Source organism: Podarcis tiliguerta (genome assembly GCF_965153285.1).
Source record: "Podarcis tiliguerta genome assembly, chromosome: 16".
Taxonomy (NCBI): domain Eukaryota; kingdom Metazoa; phylum Chordata; class Lepidosauria; order Squamata; family Lacertidae; genus Podarcis; species Podarcis tiliguerta.
In genome coordinates, this window is record NC_139549.1 from 18,371,693 (window position 1) to 18,387,759 (window position 16,067).

Genomic DNA, 16,067 nt, shown 5'->3' on the forward strand with positions numbered 1-16,067 from the left:
CCAAGTTAATCAGTAAATGCAAACAGATAGGAAAGAAAAGAACTCATTAGGGACTCGTGATCCTGTTTAGAAAAAAGCAAATAACAAGCAGCAATATCAAATCCAGTGTTAGGCAATTCAGAGTGTAGCCACTCTAAAATCACTATTCTGTCAGCAGTGTCTGGGGAAAAAGTAGTCCTGTAGGTGAAAGCATTGTATTAAAAGAATCACGCGTATGAAGTGACCCCAAAGCTCTGCAACTGCTGTAAAGTAAATTCATTAGGAATTTTAAGTCAGGGAGGAAAGGAGAAAAAACAGTCTGCAAAAAGCAATTAAGAATGAGTCTCACTGTCTGAGGTGGAATCAGACCTGTGTGCTATGTCTTAATTGTATACACCACCATAGGGAACTGGAACTGAAAAGTAGCAAGTTCTGCTGTCATTAGATTCAAACCAGCACTGCCCTTAGCGGCATGGCGCAGATTTGTCACAGGAGACTCTGTGTTCAAAGCAACTGTGTTAGAAGCAATAGCTGGCTCTGCTAATTTAGCTTCAGTAAAAGACTGACAATCAGCTGGCACAACAGTCTTTGTTTTCCCATTTAAACTCAGGCTGGAAGGCCATCCATTGTGGCATTGCCTGTCTTTAGCAGGATGCACTGAAGGAGACAAAGCTGCTGCTAGGAGGGCAGATTTGTGAGTCTCGGTGTCAATATTCTGGCAAGGCTTACTGATTTGAGCAACATCTGTTTCTGGCTTCTGGTACATCGCTTTAAGAGCAGTCTTGCAATCAGCATTTTCATTTTCATAAGCCAATTGTTTCATTGAAACTTCAGAGGCGTCAAAGTTTGGAATTAAAGTACTAGCTGCTCTTATCCCATCAATAATACCATGCAAGTCATTTTCTGTCACACTTCGCTTCAATTTTTTAAAAACTGCAAAGGGCAATGATTCATGGGCTCTCTGTTCCTGTGCATTCTAAACAACAGGAGAGACTGCTAATAATGGTAAGGTGTCAGCTGTTTTTTCTTCACTGCTTCCTTCTGCCATATTTGGAATAGTCAATTTTTGCACTGTGGTCTGAGCCCCTTGCAGGCATTGGTCCACCAAAGAAGGTGGCATGGAATATACATTCGACCCAGGCAAATTTTTGGCAAAGGAAGGTGCCAATGGAATTACCTTTGGCATGACCTCAGAGGAGAGAGGCTGGAAATCTAGAGGCTGAGATGGAGGGAACAATATTATGGTATTTTTAAAAGCAGCTAGGGGTTGCAACAATGTGGGAGCATTCACAGAGACAGCTGGTGGCTGGAGCAAAGGGTTAGAGAGCTTTCCAACTGCGTCTCTACACAAATGCCAGGTGTGCAAGACTTGTACAGATGCCTCAGGATGTCTATGGAGTGCATCTCCCAGCTCATTCCATTTCTTAATGTCATAAGTACCCCCCTCTGGAAACCAGGGGCACAGTCTATAAATCTCTAACAACAATTTTTCTACTGGGGTGCTAAATGCTTATCATGCCCTTCCTGAGCTAGCAAAAATAATAAATTATTCCTATGCTTTTCCTGAACATGTGAAAGCTTGCTTCCCATGACCTTACCTTTGGGGCTCGTTCCGAGCAAATGAGATCCTAAGTCCAGGAATCGTTTTGCAGGAGATGATCCACCGCGACAGAGGGATAGCAGGTTGCTAGCTCCAAGGAGAATCCAATCCTGGGGGTTTCCTTTCGCTGAGGTTTCCTTTTGCTGTGCCTCAAATGCTGAGGTTTTCTTTTTAGCTTTGCCTCACACGCTGAGGTCCCCCCCCCCCCAAGCCTCACACAGTTCCCTTTTAGGTTTGCCTCACCTGGAGCACCACTTGAGGTGTTCTCAAAGTAAAGGAAGGATTGAACTCTGATTAATAAGAATACACAGAGGCTTGAACTAGCAAGACTCTGGGAAGGGTGCGTATAATAATCTCTGCGTGCCTCCACCCCTCGGCCCAGGTCGTTTTATTCACAAAAGAACTTTTACAGAGTGTTCGTAAGAACCAATCAGATTTCCTCTGAGCATTTCAACAAACCCCATATGGGGACAAAGTTAAACTACCAAAACTAATTAAGCACACATATTTCTGGGGTAAACAAAACAGAACTACAAAGGAGTACATTTGGCAACCCCTGAGGTCATAAACAAGCAATATACGTGATAAGGAGGATGGCCAGAAAGACAGCGATCATTATAACCTTCAGGTGAGATCTGTTTCCTGGCCATAAGATTAACATCCTAAGATTAACATCAGAAAAGCTACATCAAAGAAACTGCCCACTGTCTTTGATGACCCAGGATGCCTGCCTGGCGAAGCAACAGGGCTGTGTAAGTGACTTGTCAACCAAGAGAGATGGGCAGTAGAGGAAATGGCCAGAGATGCAGAGGGTTGTGGGATTTGATCAGAAATTATTGTCAATGAATTAAACCCAGTCAACACAATGCATTCATCGTGGATACAATGGCTTGATGCATATTTTATAATTCCTCATAGTAGTCCCACCTGACCCCACACTCTGGATATTCGCACTCCTACAAGGTCATTCATTTCTATAAACCTTTTAAGAACTGTATTACACTCTGCAAACATTTCTGTGTGTTCGGGAATGCAAGTGGCCCCCAACCAGCCAAGCCCATTATTCCGTGGTATCCATCTTGAACATGATACCATGTCACTGGTACACCATTGTCCTCTAGCCGCTTCTTGTACAACAGCCCATCATCCCGGAATCCATCATATTCACAGGTTAGAATGAAAGCCTCTGGGAGCTGGCGGATTATGTCATCCTCTGCTACAAGGGGGCAAAACATTGTCTCAGTACCTCTTTTAACTTGTTCATAAAGTTCTTCTGAAAATGGAGCAGGTTCTACAGGAACATAGCCCCTAGCTTTAAATTCTTCTGGAATGTTATCAGCACTGATCCATTTTTGGTATTTCTCTCTCAAATCAGGAGGGACATGGGCGCCTTTCAGAACTCCATCTACATTCATTGTCTTCCCAGTGAGATATGTCAAACCAACTTTGACAGTTCTTTTCCGGAACATAGGAGGAACTGAATGGTTTTGCTGATAGGATGGCAAATTGAAGTCAATTCCTTGGAGGAATGGGTAAATGAGGACCTGAGCTCGCACTCTTGGGAGGTCCTCTCTGGTCACCAGTTCTTGGCAAATGGCTGCAGTAAAAGTGCCTCCACTACTCTCCCCAGCAATGGCAATGCGGCTGGCGTCCACTCCATATTCCTTTGCATTTTTCATAAAGTATATTACAGCAGTTAAACAGTCCAGTACAGGGACTGGATACGGATGCTCAGGAGCTAAGCGATACCTAAAGAGAAGGCAAGATGTCATCAGCATTCATCATGTTAAGTCGTGGGCGAACATATCAGACGACACAGCAATTCTTCTAAAGCAGCTCTTTATTTGTAAGCTGGAACAGAACTGAACTGAGGAGCTCGGTCAGCCTGCTTATATAGAGCTCCACTAGAATGCAACAGTAACCATTTTCTGTAACTAGCCGATCACTGAACGTCACTTTCAATCCTTCATTTGCATACAAACTATCCAATCACTGAACGTCACTTTCGACCCTTCATTTGCATAACAATCTACAGTATCCCCCTGCTGGCCCAGGGTGAGAACTTCAGTACATAACACATCATACACTTTGCAGCATTTTCCTGCAATGGCATATTGCAAGGGTGGCACCCCTAGGGTCACATTCCTTTCTATGCAACCTTCCTGGGGGCCACATGTCAGCTGTGGGTGGGACCAGAGAGCAAAATGGAAAGCAAATGCGAACTTTCCCGCTGGACAAGTAGGTTGGTTCCTACACACAGCCACACACCTTTCTCTACCCTCCAACCAACCAAGCAAGCAAGACACATTCACACCAGTCAGATGTCACTCAAGGATGGTGCAAAAGAGGGGCAATGGTGCAGGGGTGGGGTCTGGGGTCAGAGGGGAAATGAAGAGGCCCAGAGTGCAGCATTCAGCCCCTGTGGCTGATGCTCTGCACCCAAATATAATGCTAGTTCGGCATCCCATTCTCGGTGGCCGCCATTGCCCAATGTACCACTGCTCTCATTGGATGGTAAGTGTGGCTGACGGGACAGTTGGGAACAGCTTGAGCTTATTTGCCAAAGAGAAGTTCACCTTAACTCCAGCTGCACTTTCCCTCTCAACCACAGGGCCATTTTGCCTTAGGAGAAGAATCCTAATGGCTTTTTATGGGTTGATGTGGTGGTTTTCTGTGAAAGTAGTTTAATGGCCTGATCCAGCAGAGCTCTTCTTATCATTAAAGCCAGAGGGATTGGGTCCAAAGGCATAAAAATCAAAATACAAAGGTGAACACCCATTCTAAAGGTTGGCAAATCCACTATGTTGGCAAAATCAGCTTTTTTCTGGGCTCATGTGGAAGGGTTAGAAACTGAGGGGAAATACTCTTTTTTCTGCTACAACAAGCAAGAAGATACTTACTCAGCACACATAACCACTGAGTCAGTTTGGTGGGCAATGGCACGGCAGATCATTTCAGAGGTTCCTAGGGGGGAAAAACACATCACACACTGCCTGCTGTGAGCAATTATTTGTTACGCTCCATTACAAATTTCCTTGGTCGTTCACGTTAGAATCCACTGTGAGTTAGTCCTACTGAAAGTAAACCTGTTGAAATTAACAGATATGACCAATGCTTTTCCCCCCAGGGGGTACACAAGGGTATGCAGGACCGGCACCTCTTTGTTGTTGTTGTATAAATGTGTGGCACTTACCTTAACAATTTCATGGTGAGTACTGGCACCTCTCTTTCTAGACAAAAAAAGAACTGGATATGACTAATATTGCTGTGTCATAAATGTCTGTTTTTAATGTCCATGGAGGCACAGGTCAATTCTGCGTCCAGGGCAACTGTTTACCAGCTCCATCTGGAATGCAGGCTGAGACCCTACCTGCCCGCAAACTGTCTCACCAGAGTGGTGCATGCTCTAGTTATCTCCTGCTTGGACTACGGCAATGCGCTCTACGTGGGGCTACCTTTCAAGGTGACCCGGAGACTACAACTAATCCAGAATGCGGCAGCCACCAAGACCACATAGCACCAGTCTTGAAAGACCTACATTGGCTCCCAGTACGTTTCCAAGCACAATTCAAAGTGTTGGTGTTGACCTTTAAAGCCCTAAACGGCCTCCGTCCAGTATACCTGAAGGAGCGTCTCCACCCCTGTAGTTCTGCCCCAACACTGAGGTCCAGCGCCGAGGGCCTTCTTGCAGTTCCCTCACTGCAAGAAGCGAAGTTACAGGGAACCAGGCAGACGGCCTTCTCTGTAGTAGTGCCCACCCTTTGGAATGCCCTCCCACCAGATGTCAAAGGGAAAAAACACCTACCAGATTTTTAGAAGACATCTGAAGGCAGGCCTGTTTAGGGAAGCTTTTAATATCTGAAGGACTATTGTATTTTAATATTTTATTGGAAGCCGTCCAGAGTAGCTAAGGAAACCCAGCCAGATGGGTGGGGTATAAATATATTATTATTATTATTATTATTATTATTATTATTATTATTATTATTATTTCATAAAATATATATGCTACTTGATTGTAGAAAACAACAACAACCATGTATAGGCTGCACAAATCACCCCCACCCCCATCCATGGCAAACATTTCAGGATCTTTACATTAAATTACAATGACAAATTGTCTTCTAACAATACAGTGGAACCTCTACCCGCGACCACAATCCGTTCTGGAGGCCCATCTGTGGCGTTTGCCCCCTAGAATGTGTTAAGGAAAGGGTTAAAATGAGTGTGAGTTGATTGGCCAGTGAGAATGCGAGGGGGGGAGTAAAAGATAGAGTGGAAGGTTTTGAAAAGTCAGTTGAGGTCTGGAAGTTGATGGTTGAGGTCTGGGAGTTGGGAGTTGAGGTTTGTCAGTTGGGAGTTGAGGCTTGGGTATGGGAGAAGGAAGAGGGTGGATTAGCAGTGGGTTGGTTGAGTTGTATTGTGAGAGAGTGAGAGGAATTGATAGGGAGTTAGATAGATAGTTGGGAATAATTCCATTTGAAGTTGTAGGAACTAAGATTAGGAAACTGACAAGAGGAAAATAAACTGCAACCATATGCTTGTTCCTGCTCTTAAAAATAAACTTGATTATTTGTTCATGTTAACAACTGTCTGGACTCCGTGTGTCCCCGTGAGAAGCGAGGTGGTGGCAGCGAAGAAAGCAACCGCAATGGTGGCACAGGGTCAATAGACCGTGAAACGTCCGGGGGCCCTGTGTGGGCGCCACAAAATTGGTGGTGCAGCGGTGGGATAACAACCGAACCTGCTGCCACAAAATTGGCGACAGCAGCGGGATTCGATAAGTCTAAGTGCCTGTGAGGGGAAACAATACACCTGGAGAGGGGTATGGTAAAACCGGTGAAGAGATTACCTGGCCTGAGGGTGTGATTGAGGATAAACCCCAGATTGCCGTTTGGCCGAGATAACAATAAGAGCAAGAGATCTCAAAAGACTGTTCTGGCGGAGGCTTAGGCTCAGGGTCAGAGGAAGTAAGCTTGAAAGGATAGAGGGAAAAACATAAAACTATACTTTGGGGACCGGGGTCTTGGAAAGCCAAGGCGGGAGGAACAGTGCTGAGAGTGAAGTCTCTTATTTAATTAGTGCAAAATACTGACTCAACCATAATGCCACCCAAGAAGACTAAGCACCCAGTGAGAGAAAACCAACATGAAAGTTCTGGAGAAGAGAACGGGAATCCCCAGGGGGAAGAAACCAGAATAGAAGAGATGACTAAAACCCCACCTGAAGTAGAAGTTCCACAGTTTTCAGAGGATTTTGAAAAGTGGAAATTAGTACAAGAATATAACTTGAAATTAGAGCTTGATAAAAATAGGCTTGAGAAAGAATTGGAAAAAGAAAAATTGAGGGCTGAGCAGGAAAGGGAACAGCAGCGGTTTCAGTTAGAGATGAGACGGTTGGAACTAATGGTATTAGAAAATAGTAATAATAGTAATAACACCGATGGGCAGAATCAAATGAAGATAGATTTAAAATGCTTTCCTGAATTTAGAGATAGGGATAGCCCAGAAGCATTTCTAGTAGCCTTCGAGAGAGCCTGTCACGGTTTTCAAGTAAGAGAGGAAGATAAAATGATGATCTTGAGAGCTAGAATAAGCGGTTCTCTAGCCGAATTATATGCTCAAATGACTGAGGAACAATCCCGAAATTTTGAGGTGTACAAGCAGTTAGTATACACATGCTTTGGGATTACCTCAGAGCAGTTGAGGAAAAAATTTAGAAGTGTGACAAAGGTGAGGGAGGAAACCTATGCGCAGATGGGTGCAAAGATAAAAACTTACCTCACAAGATGGTTAGAGCAAGAGAATGCAGACACAGTACCTAAGATTAGAGAAGTGATGGCGTTGGAGCAATTTTACGACACAATAAATGGCCAATTGAAGTACCTGATAAAAGAAAGAAACCCCAAGACAATAGAGGAAGCAGCGCGTTTAGCCGATAAAATAAATGAAGAGACCATGGATCTGATGGGCCAAAATCTGTTGGGAGATATTGGGAAACAAACAAGAATATCTTTCAGCAAACCAAAGGAAAGTTTACCTCAGAAACCGATAAGAGAGGCAGCCCCTCATCGGGAAGCCCACATGAGAAGGCACACACCCATACAGAGTTTACTAAGGGAAAAGTAAATAAAACAAGTTATGCAGGACCCAAAGGCATTTCATGCTGGAGATGTGGGAAATTAGGTCATAAACGTTTTGATTGTAAAACAGAAAAAGAAACATCTAGTTATCATACCACACAGAAACAGACATATTGTATCCAGTCTGTGGAGCAGAGCCCAACTAGCCAGGTTGTCAAGGAAACAGACATGCCAACTAGGCCTGAGTCTGCTGAGGTAGTAGAGGCCAAAGTCCTGCACTGTTAAGTGATTCAACAAGATAATCTCTTGTTAAAGAACGCTGGAGAGTATATCTGGATAGACGGAAAAAGATATCTCGGGTTAAAGGACACGGGATCGCAAGTCATCATAGTCCACCCGGATATAATCAGGGATGATGCCATAATTCCAGGAAAAGTACAGTGGTGCCTCGCAAGACGAAAAGAATCCATTCCGTGAGTCTCTTCGTCTTGCGGTTTTTTTCGTCTTGCGAAGCAAGCCCATTAGCAGATTAGCGCTATTAGCGCTATTAGCGGTTTTGAGGCATCTGATCAAAGATCTGTATTTTAAATAAGCTTAAAAATATATCTGTAGATGCTTGCTTCAGATGTTTAGCCTTGGCAGATATTTATTTTTCTGAACAGGGCCCCTCATTGATTTGTTGCAGTACTTCAAAGTTGTAAAAAGGAACAAAAGCTGGGAACAAAGGTCATACAGATTACAGAATACAATCCAAGCTGCAAAAACATTAATTAGAGTTGGTAATTACTCAAACTCAGGATATCTTCCCAAGGTTTAAGATATCCTGAGAAGGTTAAAAGGCAAAGAGCTAATATCAACAACAGCTGGTGGGGGGGTGTAAATTGAAGGGTTTGCTTTAGAAACTGCTTTTTTATTAAGTTCTTTTTTCTTCTAAAAATCTATGTGTGATATATGTAACTATACAAAGAATGTAGAAAGTAAGAAATGTTAGATTCTTATGTTAGATTCTTATTTCATTGATGGTGTGTGAGAAGGTGAACCCAAGACCTCTGTTTATATGACAAGATTTAAAACCATGAGCCATCTGTTTTAGCCATCTGTCCCTGTTGCCAAGGGCAGAAGAGCCAAGAGCAGAAGAGCAAAGGGCATAGGGGATCTGATAATTAAGATGCCTTGTCAAGACAAATGTAAGATATATGATAGAAGGAAATATAGCTCTTTGTCTCCCATAAAAGGTAATAGGAAATGGGTGTATCTTTTATAATTGGTTCTAGCAAACAGCCAATAGGAATTTCAACCAGGCTGATTGGACAGAGGCAGCCAAAGGAGGAGTAAGGAGGCTGGGCTGAGGGAATATAAGTGCTGGCCACCAGGGCTGGGGTGGTGCAGAGCTTTTGGTAAATATACCACTGTGCCAATCATTTATTTGTCTGACAAATAAATTATTATGTTAATTTCTCTATTGCTGCGTTGAATATTTCATTCCAGCTAAGCGTTAACCACAAGCAGGGTGCTACAGTTTAAGGGCTATTAGCGGCTATTAAGGGATTAGCGGCTATTAAGGGATTAGTGGACCAGCTGATAAGCGGCTTAGATCAGCTGATAAGCGGCTTAGCAACAGCTGATAAGCCCTGTGTGATCGCCACACCGTCCTTATGGCGAAACGGGTCGCTGGGAGAGACGCCATTGTGTGCAGGCACGGACGACAATTGCCCGCTTCTGTGCGGGTGTGATCGGCAGCAAACCCGCCAGTTACTTCCGGGTTTGCCGTGGTCGCAACTTAGAATGTCTGCGAGTGGTGGCGGTTGTAAATAGAGGTTCTACCATTTCAAACACATTTCACAGAACTTACGAATGCTTCCAGCCACCGCAGCACCTCCATGAAGAAAGATGATTCCTTTCCTGTTCTCAGCAGGTGATGTCTTGGGCCAGTACACCCTCACAGGCACCCCATCAAAAACCAGGTCCTTTATGATCAGTTTGGAGTCCTTCATTATCGGAATGAATAGGCACATGGCCCGGATTATGGAATATCTATGGCAGATGCCCATTTTTTCCAGAATTCCTACCTGTTTAAAACAAAACATTTAGCATGCATAATTAGCATTAGATATTTTTCCACTTGCAATTTTTTAATACTTAAGAAAGTATTTTGGGACCGTCTAATCCAGCCTTTAGAAATGATCATGACCAGTACTTTGACACAGGGTGAGATACCTGATACTTGGAAGACCATTCCCTGCTGAAAGGCCCATTTCCCCTTGGCCTAGGGGGCAGGGCCCAGACTCACCTTGAACAGCCAAAAGGGGATGCTGGGAGGCCAGAGGGGCATTGCTGGAACAACTCTTGGGATGTGGCAACTGGCTAAAAAGTTTTAAAATCTTTAATTTTAGTTCCCCTGTTTTGTTTTTGTTGGGTTGGGGTTGGTTAAATGTTTTGTTGGGATTGGCAGCTATTTTAATTTCGGTGTTATTATTATTATTATTTTATATTGATTTATAGGTTTATTTTAGTCTGTATAATATATTCTGTTTGTTAATGTTTGATGTTTTATTATGCTTATATATGCTGTAAGCCACCCAGAGTGGCTGGGTAAACCCAACCAGATGGGCGGGATACAAATAATAAAATTAGTATTATTATGAGTATGCCAATATCACATTGATAGCAAAACAAGATCATGACCCAGCCCAAGTCAATAATTATAGACCTATTACTTTGCTTAATTGTAATTATAAATGGTTTGCGGCAATATTAGCAAGAAGACTCAAACAAGTGTTAGGAAACTTAATACATGAAGACCAGACAGCATTTCTGCCGATGAGGCAGTTAAAAGATAATGTTGCAATTGTATTAAATGCTACTGAATATTTTGAAAAAAGAAATGATTAGCAATTACCCATGGTTTTTCTAGATGCAGAGAAAGAGTTTGATAATTCACTGGTCAACAACAAATTTGTTGTCTGCGTTTTTTTAGTTGATTTAGGATGAATCTGATGTGCTGAACCCAAAAATCACATTGGTTTTGCTCAATCAGGTCAAATTTTTGAGCTATGGCCACATGTCGTTTTTTTACGTTTTTGTTCACATGTACGCTTGTGTGGAGCATTTTAGAAGTTGGTGGGGGTAAAATGCCATGTTGAATAATTGTTTAGATTGGAAATGATTTTATCTCCCGCCCTCTGCTGCCCACTACTTTCTTTCTCTTATAAAAGAAAATCACCAAGCTGCTTTATTGCTTCCAGTACCTTAACCACATTTTTCATCAGGTTTTCCATGAACAATACCACATCATCCGCAAATGCCCTCCGTTTGTAAGTTTGAAGACTCACTTGGAGGCTTTGTATATCAATTTCTCTAATATCCCCACACAACACTTCTAAAACCAAAATAAACAATAATGGTGAAAGTAGACAACCTTCTCTTGTTTCCTTGCCAATAATGCATTTTTCTTATAAAATTCTGTTTACTGTTTGCAAATCACTCTGTATATAATGTATTTATTCCTCTCACAATTTTCTCCCTGAACCCCATTTTATCTAGTAATTCCCACCCCCAACTCCAAGAAGCATCACACTGGTCAACAACAAATTTGTTGTCTGTGTTTTTTCAGTTGATTTAGGATGAATCTGATGCGCTGAATCCAAAAATCACATTGGTTTTGCTCAATCAGGTCAAGTTTTTGAGCTATGGCCACATGTAGTTTTTTTACCTTTTTGTTCACATGTCCGCTTGTGTGGAGCATTTTAGAAGAAGTTGGTGGGGGTGAAATGCCATGTCGAATAATTGTTTTGATTGGAAATGATTATTTTAATGACAAGAAGTATTCAGGTCCGATAGTTCTGGGTGATTATGTTGAAAAGGGATCAGTTTGAAGTCATAAAACCTCGAAATCTTCCATAAATTGGTGCGGCTGGGATCAACAGAAAGAACCGGAGCAGCCTCAAGTATCCTGATCTTCAATCAGCACGTCGTCCTGTAGCTCATTGTGATGAAATTCCAGTGCCTATCTTCGGAGAACTTCCTTACATTAGTGACGAAGAGTGTTGAAGGACATGAAGAAGAAGTGGTTCTTGAAGATGATGCTCCACATCCATTTCCCCAAAAGGAGTTGAATGATCTAGTTTGCGACCTCAGCTTGTCAAAGGACTCTGCTGAACTGTTGGCATCCTGATTGAAGGAAAAAATCCTCCTCTCTGACAGTGCTCACATCAGCTTCTTCCGCAACAGGCATCAAGAGTACCTCCGTTTTTTCTCGGAAGAGAAGGACTTGGTGTACTGTGCAGATATTGCACAGCTTCTGCTCAAGCTTGGAGTGCCACAGTACGAACCCAAAGATTGGAGACTGTTCATTGACAGCAGCAAGCGATCACTGAAACGTGTTCTGCTACACAACGGCAACCAGTTTGCCTCTATACCCCTGGCTCACTCGAGTACACTGAAGGAGAACTATGAAGCGGTGAAGTATGTGCTGGAGAAAATTGGTTATGATCAGCATAAGTGGTTTATTTGTGTTGACCTGAAGATGGTGAACTTTTTGTTGGGACAACAGTCTGGCTTCACCAGGGTACCCATGTTTTCTGTGCATGTGGGATAGTAGGGACCGTGCTCAGCATTACACGAAGAAGGACTGGCCTGTGCGGGAGGAATTGGTGCTTTGCAAAAAAGGGAACGTCATCAATGACCCTCTGGTGGACAGAGACAGAATACTCTTCCCACCACTGCACATCAAGGTTGGCTTAATCAAGCAGTTCACCAAGGCTCTGGACAAGGATGGTGACTGCTTCACTTACTTGTGCCAGGCTTTTCCAGGATTGACCATGGAGAAGTTGAAAGCTGGCATCTTTGACGGTCCTCAGATCCATCAGCTCATCAGAGATCCAGAGTTCGGAAAGTCAATGAACGAAGTGGAACTGGAAGCGTGGAAGGCATTTGTTCTGGTAGTGAAGAACTTTCTTGGCAACAGTAAGGCCAGAAACTACACAGAACTTGTGAACAACATGCTGACTGCTTTCAGAAACCTGGGCTGCAACATGAGTGTCAGGATGCACTACCTATTTTCACATATGGACCGATTTCTTCAGAAACTGGGTTCAATGAGTGACCAGCAGGGGGAGAGATTCCATCAGGACATGAAAGAGATGGAGACCAGGTATCAGGGTCGCTGGGACGCAGTCATGATGGCTGACTACTATTGGACTCTGAAGAGAGACCTCCCTGCCGCTGAGCATTCCAGGAGTTCCAAGAAACGGAAGTTCAAGCCCTGAAGTTTGAAAAATGGTGAAGCAACATGCAATTTACGTGTACTTACCTTTATCAATGCCCACCATTCAGTTTACAGTAAACCTGACCTGATGGAGAGAAACGGATGCCATTTCCTGATTCAGCAGTGCAAAAATACCCTAAATCAGTTGTAGAAATCTAGACAACATTCAAAAAGTAAAACTTTGTTACCCAGTGTAATGCTTCTTGGAGTTGGGGGTGGGAATTACTAGATAAAATGGGGTTCAGGGAGAAATTTGTGAGAGGAATAAATACATTATATACAGAGCGATTTGCAAACAGTAAACAGAATTTTGTAAGAAAAATGCATTATTGGCAAGGAAACAAGAGAAGGTTGTCTACTTTCACCATTATTGTTTATTTTGGTTTTAGAAGTGTTGTGTGGGGATATTAGAGAAAATGATATACGAAGCCTCCAAGTGAGTCTTCAAACTTACAAACTGAGGGCATTTGCGGATGATGTGGTATTGTTCATGGAAAACCTGATGAAAAATGTGGTTAAGGTACTGGAAGCAATAAAGCAGCTTGGTGATTTTCTTTTATAAGAGAAAGAAAGTAGTGGGCAGCAGAGGGCGGGAGATAAAAAATTTTTTGACTAGATATCAAAATTTACTTGAACGGAAATCACTTTTATGATTATCTCCTATTGAAGCCAGTGCACTAATGAAATTAAACATTCAAGAGAATTGGGGTACTTACCGTGTTTTTCTGGTAATGCATGTAAAATGAAAAAGTTAGAAGAAATTCAAGAATGGGTATCAGATTGGTTTCAATATTTTCAAATTAATGAGCATTTTTTAAAAGAATTATTCTAAATTATTTTATTGACTCTAAAGGGTTGCAGCCCCTTTTATAGAGGTGTCTTCATCCCCATGATATATGTAAAATAAACTTACTAGTGCCAATCCATATCCCACTGAGAAATCGTGAAGCAGTATTATTAGGCGATAGGACAGTCCTCGAGGCAGGTGGGTCCTGGTAAGACGATAAGAAACTCCCCACACTAACAGCAAGAAATGAATGAAAATAGTTGTATATAATATCAGCATCCACAGAGTTTCACCAAACGCCATTTCCCTTAAACTCAGAGGCACAGAGACAAGGACCTCGCCTTGGCCAATGCTGGTGGCTTTTATAGGAGAACAATCTATGCCATGTGGAAAAAAACAGCCTAGGCCAACCCATATAATTCTCAGTTGAGAAGAAAAGAAATAGTTTAATAATCCAGTAAGACATTGCAGCTATCCTGGATTCCTGAAAGACACTGTTGTTCCTCACACAGGGTGTGGATACGCATTGGTGGGTGTGAATTTGCCTATCTTCTCTTCCCAAGGGAAGTCGTCCATAGGAGTTTGCCTGCCCTCCCACACAAAATCATTGTGCCTCTTCCCTCCCTGAGGAGTTTATCAGGGATAATTACAAGGGGTGGCACATCAATGCAGGTGGGGCTGGCTCGCATGACACTGCAATGGCATCCTCCCAACAGGAGGGTCACTGCAACTTTCCAGAACAGTGTGGTGAGGAAAGAGGTTTAGCGCTGTGCAGGCTGACCAATGGGAGCCAATCCCATCCAGTCTATTGCTCATATAACTCCACTTTTCATTTATAAAGTCCATTTATTTATTTATAAAAGCTTCCTCTGCTTCCTCTACTGTTGGACCCATTGATGGCCTCTTGCTGAACTGATACAAAGAGTCAGAGGGGAGTCGAAATACAATGGGATTTAGTTCACTCATTTATTTATAAAAGCTTCCTCTGCTTTTGGACGCATTGGTCATTTGCTGCAATGATACAAAATGGAAGCATCCTGACTTTCTTGGTTGAAGGAATGGATAACATTAGAGAATTCACATATTCTACACTTAGAAGGCCATGATAATATTTTTGGTTGGCACGCTTCATTATGGTATGAAAAGGTGAAAGTACATAAAGGATTTATAAATCATATAATTAGGGGGGAATTGTATAGAATATGGGATAAATAGAAGCATTTATTACAGGGGAACCACTTTGGCTCTCAATGCTGGAAGTTATAGAGGTAAAGAAAAAGATGATGATGATGATGATGATGATGATGACGATTATTATTATTATTATTACTTATTGAATTTATATACCACCCTATACCCAGAGGTCTCAGGGTGGTTCACATAAAAGGATTACAATATGATAGAATGGTGGACAACTTACAAAAAATTATTAAAACAAGTGGGAGGAAAGTATAAATTTATAAAAAATAAGGAATTATCAGGAAAACTAACAACATGGATACAATATCATCATTTGAATGGAGTATTTCAGAAAGATAGGCTACAAGGGTCTGAGGAACAAATATCACAACTGGAGAGACACCTGTTGGAATGGAATGTAAAAGTGCTGTCTATAATGTATAAAATATTATTGGAATGGGAGTCATAATATAGACATGGAAGCATGGGAACGATTGTGGAATGTGGATATAAAATTTACAGCATGTTATGGTTTAAGAGAAAACTATATGAAAATAAACTATCAATGGTATCTAACCATTGGCAAAAATGTATAAATCTAAATCAAATAAATGTTGGAAATGTAAAGAGGAAGAAGGTTCTTTTTATCATGTGGTGGTCTTGTAGTAAGGTTAAAGCTTACTGGGAAATGATATATCATGAATAGAAAAGGATGTTTAAAATAATGTTTATAAAAGCCCAGAAGCTTTTCTTTTCTTGAAATGTCATCCAGGCCAATAAGTCAGTGAACAAACAGTTGCAAGCAGTAGATCAAGAGCAGGTGTTAAGAAGCAGGTGGTCAGGGTAGCCCTCTGCTGCACCCTATCTGCAGGGGGGTCTCAGAGAAGGACTGACCATCCTAAGGTCCAGCTGGGAAGGGCAAGGGTATCTATAAAAAAGGTAAAGGGACCCCTGACCATTAGGTCCAGTTGTGGCCGACTCTGGGGTTGCGGCGCTCATCTCGCTTTACTGGTCGAGTACAGCTTCCGGGTCATGTGGCCAGCATGACTAAGCCGCTTCTGGCGAACCAGAGCAGCGCATGGAAACACTGTTTACCTTCCCGCCAGAGCGGTCCCTATTTATCTATGTGCACTTTGATATGCTTTCGAACTGCTAGGTTGGCAGGAGCAGGGAC

The 16,067-nt window shown here is 42.4% G+C and overlaps 1 protein-coding gene across 1 annotated transcript; it reads right to left on the reverse strand.

The window, feature by feature from the left end:
- Positions 1–1,894: 1,894 nt before the first annotated feature.
- LOC310666480 (arylacetamide deacetylase-like 4) lies at positions 1,895–14,152 on the reverse strand. The gene is made up of 4 exons (XM_083417388.1): positions 13,841–14,152; positions 9,514–9,730; positions 4,480–4,543; positions 1,895–3,328 (listed from the first exon to the last, which is right to left on the reverse strand). Exons 1-4 carry the CDS (start codon positions 14,015–14,017, stop codon positions 2,554–2,556), a joined length of 1,233 nt encoding a protein of 410 aa, XP_083273514.1. The 5' UTR covers positions 14,018–14,152; the 3' UTR covers positions 1,895–2,553.
- Between the last annotated feature and the right edge of the window lie 1,915 nt (positions 14,153–16,067).

What these genes read in the sequence shown, in the direction of transcription:
- LOC310666480 (XM_083417388.1), bottom strand. Translation starts at nt 14,017, where the DNA reads ATGGCGTTTGGTGAAACTCTGTGGATGCTGATATTATATACAACTATT. An exon ending in TGGGATATGGATTGGCACTA is followed by an intron (nt 9,731 to 13,840) that starts GTAAGTTTATTT and finishes TGTTTTAAACAG; the next exon opens with GTAGGAATTCTGGAAAAAAT. An exon ending in TCAGTGGTTATGTGTGCTGA is followed by an intron (nt 3,329 to 4,479) that starts GTAAGTATCTTC and finishes CCTTCTCTTTAG; the next exon opens with GTATCGCTTAGCTCCTGAGC.